This window comes from Leucoraja erinacea, chromosome 3 (genome assembly GCF_028641065.1).
Source record: "Leucoraja erinacea ecotype New England chromosome 3, Leri_hhj_1, whole genome shotgun sequence".
In the NCBI taxonomy this organism is placed as follows: domain Eukaryota; kingdom Metazoa; phylum Chordata; class Chondrichthyes; order Rajiformes; family Rajidae; genus Leucoraja; species Leucoraja erinaceus.
Window position 1 is genome coordinate 84,795,490 of NC_073379.1, and position 16,967 is coordinate 84,812,456.

General features: G+C 40.1%; 1 protein-coding gene across 11 annotated transcripts in view; it reads right to left on the bottom strand.

Moving 5' to 3' along the window:
* LOC129695798 (casein kinase I) overlaps positions 1-16,967 on the bottom strand; it is a 207,850-nt gene that overhangs the window by 39,962 nt on the left and 150,921 nt on the right. For all 11 annotated transcript variants that reach the window (XM_055633116.1, XM_055633114.1, XM_055633115.1 and 8 more), the window contains exon 6: positions 15,532-15,766. In XM_055633116.1, coding sequence (XP_055489091.1) covers positions 15,532-15,766 — 235 coding nt within the window. The remainder of the gene's footprint in view (positions 1-15,531; positions 15,767-16,967) is intronic.

Below are 16,967 nucleotides of genomic sequence, written 5' to 3' on the forward strand. Positions count from 1 at the left end.
GAAAAAGCAAATGACCTGTGGCCAAATGGCCGAGAGGCCCACTGCCTAATCAGACTTTTAAAGACATAACTTATTTTCAATACAAGATTGTAAAAGATACATTTAATATAATATATACTATGCCTCCAGATTCAGGAGCAGCTTCTTCCCTGCTGTTAACAAAATACTGAACAGTCCTTCCATAAGCTAAGGGCAAAATCCTGATCTCACAATCTTCCTCATTGTGGCCCTTGGACATTTTTTCTTTAAACCTGCATTTTCTCTATAACTACAATGCTACAATGATGTAACAGAATATTCTGCACGTTGGCATTTTTCTCTTTATACTTACTGTGGTACTTGTGTTTGGTTTGATTGCACTCATGTACAGTATCTAATGACTGGATATCATGTAAATAAAGTTTTGCACTTTATTTTGGCACACCTGATATTCTCAATACTGACATATACACACTCCATACTGAAGTAATACATTCCTTGATTCAGTACAACAAACCCTCTATTTTACATACTCCCAATCTTGGCCAGAAATTCTATACCCTGGGAGAAAGAATTGCTTGCTTTTCAACAGTGGCTCTGTGATGGCAACAATAGCGTAGTCCTATGTGTTAATGAAAGCTTTTGGATCATCTACCTTACTTGTTGGATTTGTTGCATTAAAATAGATGCAATTTAACTATCTCCTCCTGCTTTGCCGACTGAACATTAACTTTTTATCCCTTGGATAAACATCTGAACCTCCTCACCTTAACATTTACTCTGTCTCCGTTTCATCCTGCCAAACCTTCTGCAACAGCATTTACCACAAAATTTCCCTGCAAGGACATTGGTTCAGTTTGAATTTATATGTAACCTATCCCTTTTGTACAGGCCCCATCTTTCCCTGAAAGACTTGCAATTATCCAGGAACCTAAAGCATTAATTCGACCCATCCTTAAATATCTAAACTCAGTAGTTGAGAACCACAAACAGCAATGGGCCTGATTTTTTAATGAATATGAAAGATATGGGCCAAACCTGGATAGGTGGGACTAGCGCAGATAGGTCAACTTGGATCTTGGTTGGCATGGACAGGTTGGACTGAAGAGCCTGTTTCGTGCTGTACGAGTCTATAACTCACAAACTCATGGCACTGGATTACAATCTTTAGTGTTATTCTGCAGTTCTGTGCTATCAATTAATTCATTTTATTAAATACCTTGATGTTAAATCAATTTATTTTTGAAGATTGAGGACTGCCCTCCTCCCACTCGTTTACGCAATCATTTCAATGTTAATTTGAAAACATTCACTGTTTTTGGAGATCATTCATCTAAATTATCAGGCTTGCTTTCAGGATTTAGTCTCCACTCTGTCTTAAATATCAACTCCATTGGAAAGTAGCCAGTTTTGCTTTTATTACATTTTTGGCAACATGATAATTAACCTGGGTACAGAAATCAGCAGCGGCATCACAAAACAACCCTCACAAAATAAGTACTCATTTAATGGAGGTGATTCCTTGCTGGCCCATCTCCTTTCCTTGTGGGCGTTGCTGCTTCATGGTTAAAATTCTCCACTTGGAAACAAGGTAACTGCACTCACTACTTACCACGAACCAGTCATCTCTCTGACAAACTTAAAACAGTACAGTACAGGTCTACAATGTTAATGCCAAACATGATGCTAAGTTAAACTAAAGATTGCATCTGCTTGTAGTTGATCTATACCTCTCCATTTCATGCACTTCCATGTTGCTGTCTAAAAGCCTCAAACATCATCTTTAACACTGCGTTCCAGGTCCCCTCCACTGTGTAAAAAAACTTGCCCCGCACATGTCCATTAAACTTTCCCCTTCTAACCTTATAGATATGCCCTTTAGTTTTCGACATTTCCACCCTGGGAAAAAGGTTTGACCATCACTACCTATCTATGCCTCATTTAGTTTTATGTTCTTCTATCATGTCTCCCTTCAACCTCCAATGTTTGAGAGAATATGAATTGAGCCCACAGTCAATTAAGAATCAACAACAATGGGGTTTGCAGTCACATATTGACCAATGGCAATGTTCTGGACCTAAAGGACATCAGTGAACCAGCCGGGTTTTTAAATAACAACAATCTAGCACTCTTTACCTTCAATTAGACTCGTTTCAGATTTATTTAATGGAATCTACATTTTCCAACTGCTACGGTGGATTTCTAACTTGTACCTTCAGCTCCAATAATGGCATAATAGCCGCAATGGGATATAATTTCTAGGAGCACCAGCAAAGTCAAGATACTGGCTGACACAGACAGCAAACCAAGGAGGGAAAAAAACGTGTCCATTTCAACTATCATTTCAAGAAAGCGAAGTACGTCAATAATTGGGTATAATTGTCACGGATGCCAAGAATGAAACAATTGAATGTTTATTTGCTTCAGGTTTACAGGCCCATTAATGCAATAACACAACAAATAAATATATAATCAACAATGTAATGTTAATAATCAGTAATACCAGGTAGCCACACTTTAACAGTGTGAAACTAAAGTAAATAGTGTAACCATAAACAAAGTCCATAGTAGATTATTGCTGAGGTAGGTTTGTGATTAGGAGGGCTGCACCGAGAGGTTAAGGAACCCGATAGTTGCTGGGAAGAAGCTACCCTTAAACCTGGATGTAATTAATCACATGCTCCTACTTCCTTCCCCGTTTACTGTTCTTCCCCACATCCTTATGCCCAGCCCACTCTCTGCCTTCCATTTTTTTCATGTGTCATTTAATGCTTTTTTTTTTCTAATTTCCACTTGGCGATCCCATTGCAATCCTCTTAAAATTCATGACCCTTCCCCATCAATCATTCTCTCTTGTCTTTCCTCTTGCCCCTGATTGAAAATATTGCTTGATCATCACTGCTCAATCCTGCTATTGATCTTTATGCTTCTGCCATTTAATACTCAATTATATATATTTTTTAATGTACTTGCTACATTTGGCTCATAAGGTCCATCTCCCAAAAGAGCAATTCCATCATCCTCTCCTCATATTCCTGTACCCATATAACTTGTTTTCTCTTACATGGTTTTCAACTCCCCTTTGGGTTCATTTTGCCAATGACTGTTACAATGAGATCATTAACCCATAGTGGCAGTCAGCAAATAACCTATACTCAGTGGATGATTATCTGCCACGTTTTTAAAAAATCTGCAATTCCAGCCCATGACCTTCCACATGTTAAAACTAAACTCGTGCAGAAAATCAAATATTCCTGCACAGCTTGTTGCAGAATAATTGTGATAGTTACTATCCCAGCTTGTTGTACTATTACAGTACAACTCACTAGGAGGAGTTAAAGGAAGAATATTAACACATTGGAAAGTTTGGAGAAGATTTACTGGACTAATAGCTGGAAAGGTTGGCTGAAGAGTGCTAGAGTCATTCAGAGGGCCAGAGAATATGAACAGGTGACATTTCGGTTTGGGGGAAACACCCAAAATAATGTAGGGTCCTGACCCAAAACATCACCTGTCCATGTTGTCCAGAGACCTACTGAGTTACTCCAGCACTGTATTTCTTTTTTTGTAAATCAGCATCTGCAACTCCTTGTCTCTACTGGAAAACAAGGGACTTACTTAAAACATGCAAAATTCTGCGAAAAACCATAAAATGCTGTAATCAGCAGGTCAGTCCACTTCATTTTCAAAATATACCGCGTGACTTGCTAAATTATTCCATAATGTTATGTTTTCATGTCAGATTTCTGGCATATGTAGTTTTACTGATTTTCAAAGATTCACAAGGGAAAACACGGAACAATTCAAGACTGCCAATTTCAGACATAAATGAGTTGAATTTCTCTCTCTTGGGTTGTGTCTTCTCATGTCCCTTCCTCAAAGGATGGCAGAAGCAGAATCATCTAATATAATGAAATCATGATCATAAATGGCAATCACAGTGGTTAACTGGCTGAAATAAATGTGACAAAAATACATATGTTGATAGATCAATGTAAGTGGTGTAACTTGACAGAAAACAACTTCCATTTTATTTTAAAGTCTTGCAGAATGTAAAGATACTTAGCATACCAGGAAATTGCAAAATGTATTCAATCTGAACTAGCATCCAGCACCATCATTGCAAGCTCCTCAAAATCCTCCAAACTCACTGGAAGAGTAAGTGAACCACATCAGCATCCTCTTCTGGTCCAGTATTGAGGCCCTGATTGCATTCCATCGACTACTTTGGGCAGGATATATTGTTTGCATTGCCTAAACTATACTCTGGAAAACTCTCCATTTAAAGTTCCATTGTGTGAGGAGATTGCAAGACAGACATTGAGAAATATTCACAGATGTTTTCAAAGTCTCCTTGAATAAAGGCAATGTTCCCACTGAATTCAGGGAATCAGTGGTCATGCATACTCAAAATGGAGAATAGGGACTGCAGAAGAAATACAAATATGCAACACAATTAAAAAAAAATATTTGGAACAATAACAACTTCCATTAATTGATTAACACTCTTTCATAGAAGATTGAGACCTATTTGATGATTTTACCTGATTCACACTTCATTTAAATCAATGCAAAAGGCATGGATGCCAGCATGAACTGCAGACGCTGGAATCTTGTCTAAATCACAAAGTACTGGAGTAACTCAGCGGCTCAGGCAGCTGCTGCAGATGGAATGAATAAGCAACATTTCGGCTCAGGTCCCACCTTCATTCTAATTGTTGTAGCGGGGAGAAAGCTGGAAAGAGGTGGGGTGGGACAAAGTTCTGTCCTCTTCCACCTATATCTCTCCGTCTGGCTCAGCATTTCGCTCGATTCTCTCCTTTTCTGACCTTTGACTACCCATCTGCCAAACAAGCCCTCACACCTGCATCCACCTATCCCATGCTAGACTTTGTCCCGTCCCCACGTTATTTCCAGTTCCCCCCTTCCCTACTGCAATCAATCTGAAGAATGGTCTCATTCCAAGACATCACTGAACCATTCCTTCCACAGGTGCTGCCCAACCTGCTACAAACTCCCAGTATTTGGTGTTTTATGGAAACCAGCTGGTCTGTTTTGCAGAGGATTGATAAATCTATCCATCTGGAACCGTTTGCACTGGCTGGATGCATAACCCCAAGATTCCAATCTTATTTGCTTAATTTCACTTCCAAAAAATGTAATCCTGATATTTTATGTCATATAGATCTTCACAATTGATTTGAATGTTGTAAGGGCATGTATCTTTTGTAAACATATTCTAATATTTTTTTATTACTTAATTACTGACTGGTCCCGAGTATATATCTCTCTACATCCGTCTATATCTCTCGTTTCCCTTCCCTGTGACTTTCAGTCTGAAGGGTCTTGACCCACAACTTCACCCATTCCTTCTCTTCAGAGATGCTGCCTGTCCCGCTGAGTTACTCCAGCTTTTTGTGTCTATCTTCGGTTTAAACCACCATCTGCAGTTCCCTCCTACACACCCGAGTAATATTAACTGTTAATGAATATCAAAAACATGTTCTATCACCGAACTTAAACAACAGATTTGCCAGAAAACGGGGAGTACAGTATTCAATGCCATTCTTGTCACTGCAGCCAGCTACAGGTTAGGTGTGGCCCTACGCTGCACTGCACATTGCAGAAAACTGTGGCCTGGGCAACAATGAGAGGAACAGCTTGGCTTGGGGTGATGTGATTGGAAATCTTGGGCCTACAGGTGACCTACCCCACGATTATTTAATCTCAATAATAGCAAGGAACAGTAAAGATCTGTCCTCTGCATGTCACTGTAACAACATTACAATAATAGACCCCAATGTTCCAAATAAGAAAAATATAAAACAATTAAAATTCTGACTTTGTGCATCAATAAAGAGCATTTTGTCCAAGTTATATAAATGATAATTATTGCTACTGAGAGTGATGCTAAGTACCAGCAGTACCACCATCGAGGAGCCATAAAAACTACAGTACCTTGAACGATTTTGACAACAACCCAAATAATTGCTGTTTTCCTTTCATTTTCAGGAAAAATGCTATTATTCATTCAATTATTTTATCAGTTCTTTTCATACTGATATGCTATCCATTTCATTTTACAATACAGAATTTTATTGTTATTATTCTGAAAGGAACAATTCATAGTCAGCTGAGAGATGTGGCATTTAGATGATAAGGAACAAAGAACAACACATTCAGTTGACAACGAACAATAGCTTATGCAATGTAACAAATGATTTTATTTTTAATGTACTAATTTCACGACTCTGCCAGTCACCACATTAAGTCTTCCTGAGATATTCCGCTCTTGCTAAAGAGAAGGTCATAAAGGCACTCAGTCAATGTAGTAGTCACAAGCTTATTCAAGCAAAAATAGGCCTCAAAACCCTAAATCAATCATTCTTCTGCAGGAATTACAGTGATGTCGCAAAATACAAGGCACTTGCACGTGCAAATAATACACGTACAAATATTTCTCTGCATCAGGAATATTCATGCTATTCTTGCCATGAGCCAAACAACTGTTAGAAACATAGAAAATAGGTGCAGGAGTAGGCCATTCGGCCCTTCGAGTCTGCACCGCCATTCAATATGATCATAGCTGATCATCCTACTCAGTATCTGTACCTGTCTTCTCTCCATACCCCCTGATCCCTTTAGCCACAAGGGCCAAATCTAACTCCCTCTTAAATATAGCCAATGAACTGGCCTCAACTACCTTATGTGGCAGAGAGTTCCAGAGATTCACCACTCTGTGTAAAAAATGTTTTTCTCATCTCGGTCCTAAAAGATTTCCACTTATCCTTAAACTGTGACCCCTTGTTCTGGACTTCCCCAACATCGGGAACAATGTTCCTGCATCTAGCCTGTCAAACCCCTTAAGAATTTTGTAAGTTCTCAAGATCGCAGCCGAAGAACTGGCTCCAGTTTTGCAGTTCATTTTCCAACAATCGCTCGACTCAGGTGACGTTCCGCTGGATTGGAGGAAGGCTAACATCACTCCACTCTTCAAGAAAGGTTCAACCACCAACCCAGCAAATTATCGGCCTGTTTCATTAACAAGTACTTGCTGCAAATTGCTGGAGCATTTAATTGATAGTAATCTGATGCGACACGTGAGCAAACATAACATTCTTGCTGACAACCAACATGGATTTAGGAGGCATAGATCATGCGAGTCTCAGCTTATCCTGACGACAAATGACCTGGCCAAGCACGTTGATAGTAACGTCATCACGGATTTAGTTGTGCTGGACTTTTCTAAAACATTTTATGTCATCCCACACCAGAGACTGCTTCGGAAGCTTGACTTCTATGGTATTCGTTCCAACACGAAACGATGGATTTCCAGTTTCCTGACAAAACGTCTTCAGCATGTGTGTGTGAACAGAAAGAGCTCCAATTGGCATCCGGTGTTGAGTGGTACACCTCAGGGCACAGTACTTGGCCCACACCTATTTTTGCTTTACATAAATGACATCCATGAAAAAGTACGTACGACCAGACTTTTCGCTGATGATTGTTTGCTGTACCGTCCAATTAAGTCAGCTGATGATAAAGATGCTCTCCAAAAGGATCTTGATACGATGGTTGAGTGGTCACAACAATGGGGCATGCAGTTCAACCCTTCCAAATGTGAAACTATGCGTGTCACCAGAAAGAGGAATCCAGGCGAAACATCTTACAATATACTTGGTGCCACCATTGAAGAATCCAAACAAACCAAGTATCTTGGCATCAAATTGCAGAATGATCTGCGTTGGAATGGTCAGACCCATCATGCAACGGTGAAAGCAACAGGTGTCCTAAACTTTCTGAGACGCAACTTTCATCATTGTTCCAATTTCTGTCAAGGAGAAGCTATACTTCATCCTCGTTAGACCTCATTTGGACTACGCAGTTGCAGCATGGGACCCATACACAAATAAAAACATTTCTTCCATCGAACATGTCCAAAGACAGGCAGCTCGATTTGTCACTAACACCTATGAGAGAGAAGCGAGTGTCACCAAACTTCTGAATTCTCTTGGGTGGAAGCCTCTCCAAGACAGACGTGAAGCTCACCGTTTGACCTGTTTTTACAAAATGTTAAATGGTCAGCTCGACATAGACTACAAGACCTACACCAAACCCAAACCAATTAGGAGCAGACGAGGGCATTCGTTCCAATTTGTGATCCCAGCTACAAAGACAGATGTATACAGCAATTTGTTCTTCCCCCGCACAATTAAAGCATGGAATAATCTCCACCAAACTATAGTTACCCAACCAGATGCAACTAAATTTAAAGTAGCTCTTTCTTCCCAATAACCCTTTCTGGCTTAAGCCCTCCCTTCACCACCTCCAGTTTAAATTCCATTTGGAATATTTTGGAAGACCAAGAAACCAAGAACCAAGTTTCTAAAAGATCCCCCCTCAATCTTCTAAATTCTAGCGAGTACAACCCAAGTCTACCCAGTCTTTCTTCATATGAAACTCCTGGCATCCCAGAAATCAGTCTTGTGAACCTTCTCTGTACTCCCTCTATGGCAAGAATGTCCTTCCTCAGATTAGGAGACCAAAACTGTATGCAATACTCCAGGTGTGGTCTCACCAAGAGACCAACTGTTGTCATAGTTTCTTTGGAAGTATCTTGGGGTTGAGAATTACTCGTTCCCTCCCATGTTCTGTTGGTTCTGAGTTGACTGATGATGCAGGAAATGCCTGATTGAATGGCCTCTTACACTGGGCTTCTGCGTTCCCTCAACAATTGGGTTCAGGTTTCGCAAGACCATTCCAAATACTCCTTCTCCAATCCAGCAGCTAATTGTTTCCTATACATTTTTCTGGACTGAGTATTGCTTGTAAGCCATCACATTGCCCATCCCTAACGGTTCTTGAACTGAGTGGATTGGAAGGACATTTCAGGGGATGTTTCAGGGTCTAGAGTCATTAAGATCAAATAAAGGTGGCAGGTTTTCTCCTCTAGTGAACACGTTAGTGAACCAGTTATTATTCACACTACAGTACTTTCTGCAATCTGCAATTCTGCAATGTTGCCTGGGTTTCAGCAACTAAGTTACAGAGAAAGGTTGAATAAGTTAGGGCTTTATTCTTTGGAGCGCAGAAGGTTAAGGGGGGACTTGATAGAGGTCTTTAAAATGATGAGAGGGATAGACAGAGTTGACGTGGAAAAGCTTTTCCCACTGAGAGTAGGGAAGATTCAAACAAGGGGACATGACTTGAGAATTAAGGGACTGAAGTTTAGGGGTAACATGAGGGGGAACTTCTTTACTCAGAGAGTGGTAGCTGTGTGGAATGAGCTTCCAGTGAAGGTGGTGGAGGCAGGTTCGTTTTTATCATTTAAAAATAAATTGGATAGTTATATGGATGGGAAGGGAATGGAGGGTTATGGTCTGAGCGCAGGTATATGGGACTAGGGGAGATTATGTGTTCTGCACGGACTAGAAGGGTCGAGATGGCCTGTTTCCGTGCTGTAATTGTTATATGGTTAATCGTTATTATCAAGATTGGTTATTATCATGGCCTCCCGAGTCAGTGGGATTGTTCTTTTTTCAGAGGCTTTGAGAACATCTTGAGAATCTCCACTTCCTTGCCAGCTCAGGCCCCGACTCCCAAAATGCATGTTACAAATTCTGATATCTTCTGAGATTTGATTGGGATATATTTGCTCATTTTTAATTGTTATTACTTCACCACCCGTTAGTCAAAACATTACTAAAAATCTTCAAGCCTAAATACACTAAGAATGGTTGTCATAAAGTCAAACAGCAGAGAAATACCCCCACTGAGCCTGCACTAACCGTCAATCACCCATTTACACTCATTTTATTTTTATTCCCCCACATTCCCTTCAACAACCCCAAGATTCTACCAATAAGGCGGTGAATCTGTGAGATTCATGGCCATCGACGGCAGTAGAGGCCGTTTCAATGGATATTTTTAAGGCAGAGATTGACAAATTCTTGATCAGCAAGGGTGTCGGGGTAATGGGGAGAAGGCGGGAGAATGCGGCTGAGACATAAAGATAGATCAGCCATGATTGAATGGTGGAGTAAACAATGGGCCGAATGGCCTGATTCTTCTCCTATTACGCATGAACTTAACACGATCCAATGCCAATTTACCCACCAATCCACGAGTCATTGAGACAGAACCCGCGCACTCATAGGGACAACTGGCATAAGACATCACCAGTCATGATTTAACCCAATCAGTAACTCCACTGGCTGAATTTGATTGTGTTACAAATATCAATAAAAATATATAAATAAAAGGAACAGGAAGATTTAAGAATGTTTAAATAAAATTACGTGATGTTTCTGTAAAAACACTGTTAAAATGTGATGATAATTTCTGCCTCTTCAATTCACTCATCACAACACAAGAGGCCACTCAGTCCATGAGTCCATGCAGCATCCCAGCAGAGGAATCCCGTCAGTCCCATACCTGGCACCTTATTTCCCTGTAGCCCTGCAACTTATTCCCTCGCAAATGCCATTGAATCCCCAACGATTTAGCTTGTCGCCTACCAGCGCTAAAAAATAATTTACAGTGGCCAATTAGCCTACCAGCATGTCTCTGAGGATAGAGACTCGTGCAATCACAGCATGAACAAGAAACGCTCCAGAGACCTCGCCTGCAGTCAGGGTTGAAACGGGACTATGGAACCGCGAGTCTGCAGCATTAACTGCCGCTCCAACGTACTACCAAAAGCATTAAGTTCAAATTTCCGTGGAGGACTCCTTGCAGGAGGTTTATTCCAGAATATTGTTGTGTCTGAGTAAAAACATTACCCTCATCGCTACTGTAATCCTAATTTTTGTAAATATATTCCTCTATTTTTTTTCTGATCCCTTGACATCTTCACATTTACCTCATACTCCTTAAAACCTCAATCAAGTCTCTCCTGAGCTCCCACTGATCCAAAGAAAACAGCCCAAACTCATCCAACCTGCCTTCTTAATTACAATCTTCCAGTCTGGGCAACATCTTCAAGCTTTCCCTCACCTTCACCGACATCTTTTCTGCTGCTGTGCCATGGCTGCTACAGAGAGTGTTCCTCACCCGTGGGCAGCCTGGCAATGATGCAGCAGCTATGAACTCTGCACGTGGCTCCTGGTGAAAAATATAAAGGTTGATTTTAGCACACGATTCCCCATGCTAAATGCCACAATGATACTTTCAACATCTTTGCTCAATTTCACCACTTTTCCCTAGAGATACAAGAGGATGTTTGGATTATTCAATATACATGTTCAGTGCACCAATAGAGACTCCAATTTATTACAATTTTCTATTTATTCGATTACAAAATTCAGTCTGCAATCATTCTCATCATCTCTGATGATCTTTAGCCATTGCCTAGAATTCTCCACATCAACCAACAGGGTTTTCAACCTCAACCCGTTAAATCCATTGCTCTGTTTTAATCTACTTCTTTCTCAATTACATCTGCCAATATTTCTTTTCTATCTGAATACAGTCCTGGGATTTGAACCATTGAATGAGTGTTTGTTCTTACAGCACATTTCTTGCACACAGACAATTATCCAGCTTTGATGAGCTATTTGTTTAGAGCAGGCACGGGGTAAGGGGACTTGAGAGCATCTGTCAGCTTTAATCTGAGGAGCCAAGTTACATGATTATTATTGGTTTGTTCCTCTCATTAAGCAGGGAATCATGACCACTTGAGGCAAAGGTTGTGGCAAATGTGCAACTAGTTATAAAACTTTTTAGTTTAGTTATTGTCACATATGCCGAGATACAGGGAGATGTTTTTTTGTTGTGTGTTGTTCAGTCAGTGGAAACACTATACATGATTATAATCAAGCCGTCCACAGTGTACAGATATCAGATAAAGAGAAAGACATTTAGTGCAAGATAAAGTCCTGTAAAATCCAATTAAGGATAGTCCGAGCCAATGAGGTAGATGGTAGGTCAGGACAGCTCTCTAGTTCGTGATAGAATGGTTCAGTTGCCTGAATCCACCAATGGAAATAAACTGTCCCTGAATCTGGAGGTATGTGATTTCACACTTCTGTACCTCTTGTCTGATGGAAAAGGGGAAAAGAGGGAGTGTCCGGGGTGAGACTCGGCTTTGATTATGCTGGTGTCTTTGCAGAAGGAGCACGAAGTGCAGATGGAGTCAATGGAAGGGAGGTTCACCAAGGGCGCCGCACGATTGGCAGCCCCGCCAACAGTCTAGCTGTTTTTTTGTCTTTTAAAAAAAGAAATGTTAGTGTGTGTTAAAAGTTTTTGTAAATGTTCTCCGGTTTGTTTATGTGAGGGTCGGGGGGGGGGGGGGGGGACAGGAGATCGGGGGAATTTTTTTTTCTTCGGATTCTTACCTTGCCGGAGATTCGATTATTTTCCGGATCGCATCTCCAGTCGCTCTGCAGCCTACTATCTGGAGCTGGAAGCCTCCTCGGACTGACCTTGAGCCTCACCGCGGACGTGGACTTAACATCAGGACCGATCCCTTGCTTGGGATCGCTCAACACACAGCCTGCGGACTTTACCATCACAACCTCACAGTCTTGGGAGAGGCATAGTCGGGAAGCTCCAACATCGCGGAAGGTTCGACCAGCCCTGTACCGGGGTCCGATCACTGGCGCAGAGGAGCTGACATCTTCCCGATGCAGGAGCTGATCACCCCGATGCGGAGGGCCCAAATGCTGCCGGCTATGGGAATCAAGATCGTCCTGTCAATGGAGGGCTCGAGGCCCCCGACCACAGGAGAGCTAAGGGAAGAGATTTGAACATTTTTTCGCGTTCCATCACAGTGAGGAATCTGGAGGAGTCACTGTGGTGGATGTTTATGTTAAAATTATGTTTTGTGTGTTCCGTTGCTTTGTATTTGTATGACTGACTTGGCAAATGAAATTCCACGTTTGCAATATGTTGCAAATACTTGGCTAATAAAGTATTATTGTGATTGCCATTGATTGGTTCGTGTGATGGTCTGGGCTGCGACCACAATTTCTTGCAGTCTTTGATGGAGCTGTTCACAAAGCACGCTGTGATGCATCCCGATAAAATACTTTTTACAGCGCATCTGTAGAAGTTACTGGGAGTTGTTGGGGACACAAACCATATGGTTATTTTGCTTGAACTGAGAGCACCACCGACACCATTGCAACTGAATACAAATCACCAACTTTCATGACACCACACAAGATGACCATTGTTGCACCAGATAAGATATGCGCTGCCAATTAGAAACTCGGTTCACTTTATTGCTACCAACAAGAGCATGCAAATCCGAAGAAAAGTCTTTAATCCAGAAGAACAAATCAATAAAAAACAATCCCTTTCCATGGTATATGCTGGCAAAAGTCTCTGGTGAGGGTGGCCCATTAGAGCTCAGTCATGCTGGTGAGTGTTGAACTGTCTCTGTCTTTCTGTCTCTCTGTCCCTGTCTCTCTCCCTGTCCCTCTCTCCCTGTCTCTCTCTCTCTCCCTGTCGCTTCCTGTCCCCCTTTCTCTCTGTCCCCCTCCCCCTCTCTCTCGCTCCCTGCCCCCGCCCCCCCCCCCCCACACTCCCCCCCAAGAAAGTTCCTACCAAAGTAATTGATGCATTTACTAATCGCTCTTGCAGATGTTGCGACCATGGGTAATCTTGCAGAGGTACCAGCTGTGATTCTATTCCTTTGCCACAATGAGACCTTGGAACAATGGCCGAAGGGTGGCACAGCAGTAGAGTTGCTGCTTTACAGCGCCAGAGACCCAGGTTCGATCCTAACTATGGGTGCTGTTTACACAGAGTTTGTACCTTCTCCCTCATGACCGCATGGGTTTTCTCCGGGTGCTCCGGTTTCCTCCCACACTCCAAAGTAGTACAGGTGTGTTGGTCAATTGGCTTTGGTAAACTTACAATTTGTCCCAGGTTCAACTTTTTCGCTGGAACTACAACGCTATAATGCTGTAACATTATACTCCGGTCATTTTCTCTTTGTTGTGCTCGTGCCTTTTCACTGTGACCTAGTACGTGTCAGTAGTAAGTCAATACCAAACTTTTGCCACTTCTCCATACTGAAAGGAATTTACAAATGAATGTACTAAAATATCTTTGGGAATTGGAAGAAAACAGAACACAATGGAAACTCAGAGTCACAGAATGAAAGTGTAAACTCCACACAGACAGCACCTGCAGTCAAGTCCAGTCCATCTCTCTGGAACCATGTGGCTGTAGTACTAACTACAGTGCTATGCAGTGAAATCAAGACCTCACCACATCCATATTTATGTCACTTTTAACGAATGCACTAGCTGCAGTTCAAAAGTGATTTGTTGGCTCAAAAATATTTTGAAACATATCAAGGTTACAAAAGGCATGATAAAAATGCATCTGTCCTTTTTCCTTGAATGAAAATGAATATTCAGAAAGCCATTTACAAAGTTATGAATTTTACCATACAAAATAACAAATTCAAAATCGCATTGTATTGCTCTATTTGCATTTTATATTAATATTAAATAAAGGCCTTTCAAAGAAAATTCATATTGAAAATTTTGAGACAAAATTCATATTGAATATTGAGACAATGCATTTCGTTGTCTCTGTACTGTACACTGACAATGACAATTAAAATTGAATCTGAATCTGAATCTGATTGAACAAACATAACAATTCTTAGCCTTATGTCAGAAGATGCAACAAATAATGCAATTCAACCATCAATTTCCATTATCTGAGATATTGCTAACATTTGGTTAAACTCCAAATATTATCTCAAACAGACTAGATTTTTATTTTAGCATTGACCATTTTGGAAAGACATAGTATTGAAGTGCAAATCTAGTTGAAATTAATTCAGACTCCAAACCAAGCAGCAACCTCTTCCTTTCAGTTCGCAATTCCAACAGTAAGAAATTGCATCTAGGAATTCACAAGCAAGGGATATCTCCACAGAGGATCGGCTTCTGATTCAAGGACCAAACAGTTTCCAGAAACATATGAAAGGTACTTGTTCCATCACTTCATGTATAAACGGCAAACAGGAATGGATATCTTTTGAATGTATGAAATGTATTGCAGCTGTGAGCTTGTAAAAAAAAACGTTAACTGATACATTTAAAATTAGTTGCTGCAACAGTGTAAGTGTTTCAGTGAGACTTTGCACAGGAACAATGTTTCCTGCATTACCACAAAATTATTTGGTGAAAAACACATCTCTTATATATACAACATTGACTTTAGATTGTTGAAAATGGTCAGTGAAAGTTTAATTTACTCTGCAGATAATACAAGAAACAAAATATTAAAAATTGCAACTATGTTCCCATATCTATATCAACCTTTAAGAAGATTTAGATGAAAATATCCGAATCTATGACCGTTTTCTATATCTAGTCAAATATGCATTTCTACTACATATTTTAAACAACGTTTCAAGCAGGAAAGAGTAATAATTTCTCCTCCAATATAATTTTGTTTAGAATAGACAAGTTAAACAATACAGTTATACACAATTTAGTTATGCACAATTCTAGCATTTTATAATCAATACATATCATAGATATTAACCTGTAAACTAAAGTTTGTGGATCAATACCAGTTACTTACCTTTTCCTAAATGTGTATTGATGCTCATGTATCTTGCCGTCCCAGTAAGGCTTTTATGTTCTCTGTAAGGGATGTGCTTTTTTGTCTCTGGGTCTATATACTCTTTTGCAAGCCCAAAATCTATTATGTGAATTACATTCTGGTTTTTGCTTCCCGGTCTTCCCACCAAGAAGTTCTCTGGCTTTACATCTCTGTATATCAAGTTCTTTGAGTGAACATACTCCATTCGGGAAATCTTTTAGAAGGAGTAAAATGAGAGAGACAACGTCAATAGAACACAAATAAACAACACAAAATATAACTGTACCAAGAACAAACTGGAGGAATTTCTTTGGCTAAAACATTGGGCATAATAAAATAGAATAAAAGTAAAAACTTGAGCAAATCTAACAAGTGAGTTCAGTGAAAGAAAATAATTAAAACACCTATTGGCTACTGTCTAAGATGCCTTGTATTGACCATGCTATGCTTGTTGTGCAATGCACTTGAGCAAAACATTATTCTGTCAAAACACATTGTAAAAATAGAAAATTAATAGACACCTTTTTTTTTAAGTGGAAAAATCATTGAATATGCTTTCATAAAATATTATCCAAATGTTAAGCTCTTCTTTCGCTTTACAGTTACTATGCTGCCCTAGACTTTGTTCTAAAACTGGATTTCCAAAAACAGGTATTCTACTCAGAGTGCCATCAAGAGGAAACAAAACAAGGATATTCTCAAGGTCACCATGAAATGGTCCATGAATCCCAGGGCCATGATCTCACAAAATGGAGAAGGATCTTTCAGAGTGACCGTGACAACCTCAAATCCCTTTGCTGATAGTATATATTGGCAGCACCCAAAAGTCCGTGGATAAGAGGAGAAAATGGCATTGGAGTAAAAATTCATCAATGATCTGACGGAATAGGCAGGAGTATATACATCAATTCACAATTTATTTACATTGAAGTCGTTACAACACAAAAATTCCATGTTATGAAGAATTGATGAAGGATCGATCACATTTGCATGGAAGAAAAGGATTAACTCTGATGTAACTCTGATGGTGGAAGGGACACAGAAATTAAATTAAATATAAAAAAATGTCTCCTCATTAAATATGTCAAATTGACTATTTATTTCTTCAATCTTCAGGCTTGTAAAGCTTGTTTGCCACTACCTAATCATCATTGGTAAATCATCTAATTTTACTTTTTCCCTTTCTTAAACCATATAATCAGCCCTTCGCCTTGTTTTAATGCAAAGGAGCCTTGTTTCTCAATTCCTCTGACACTTTCAAGCATGTAAACAGCCAAATGCATTCTTGTCCCTCTCTTGGACTTCTTAAAAAAAAGGCTGGATGAGTGGAGGTGAAACCTGTCTAATTTGAGCCTTAATATCACTTTCACCATCACAGAGCTTTTACTGCTGATGACATTGTGCAGAGTATCCAA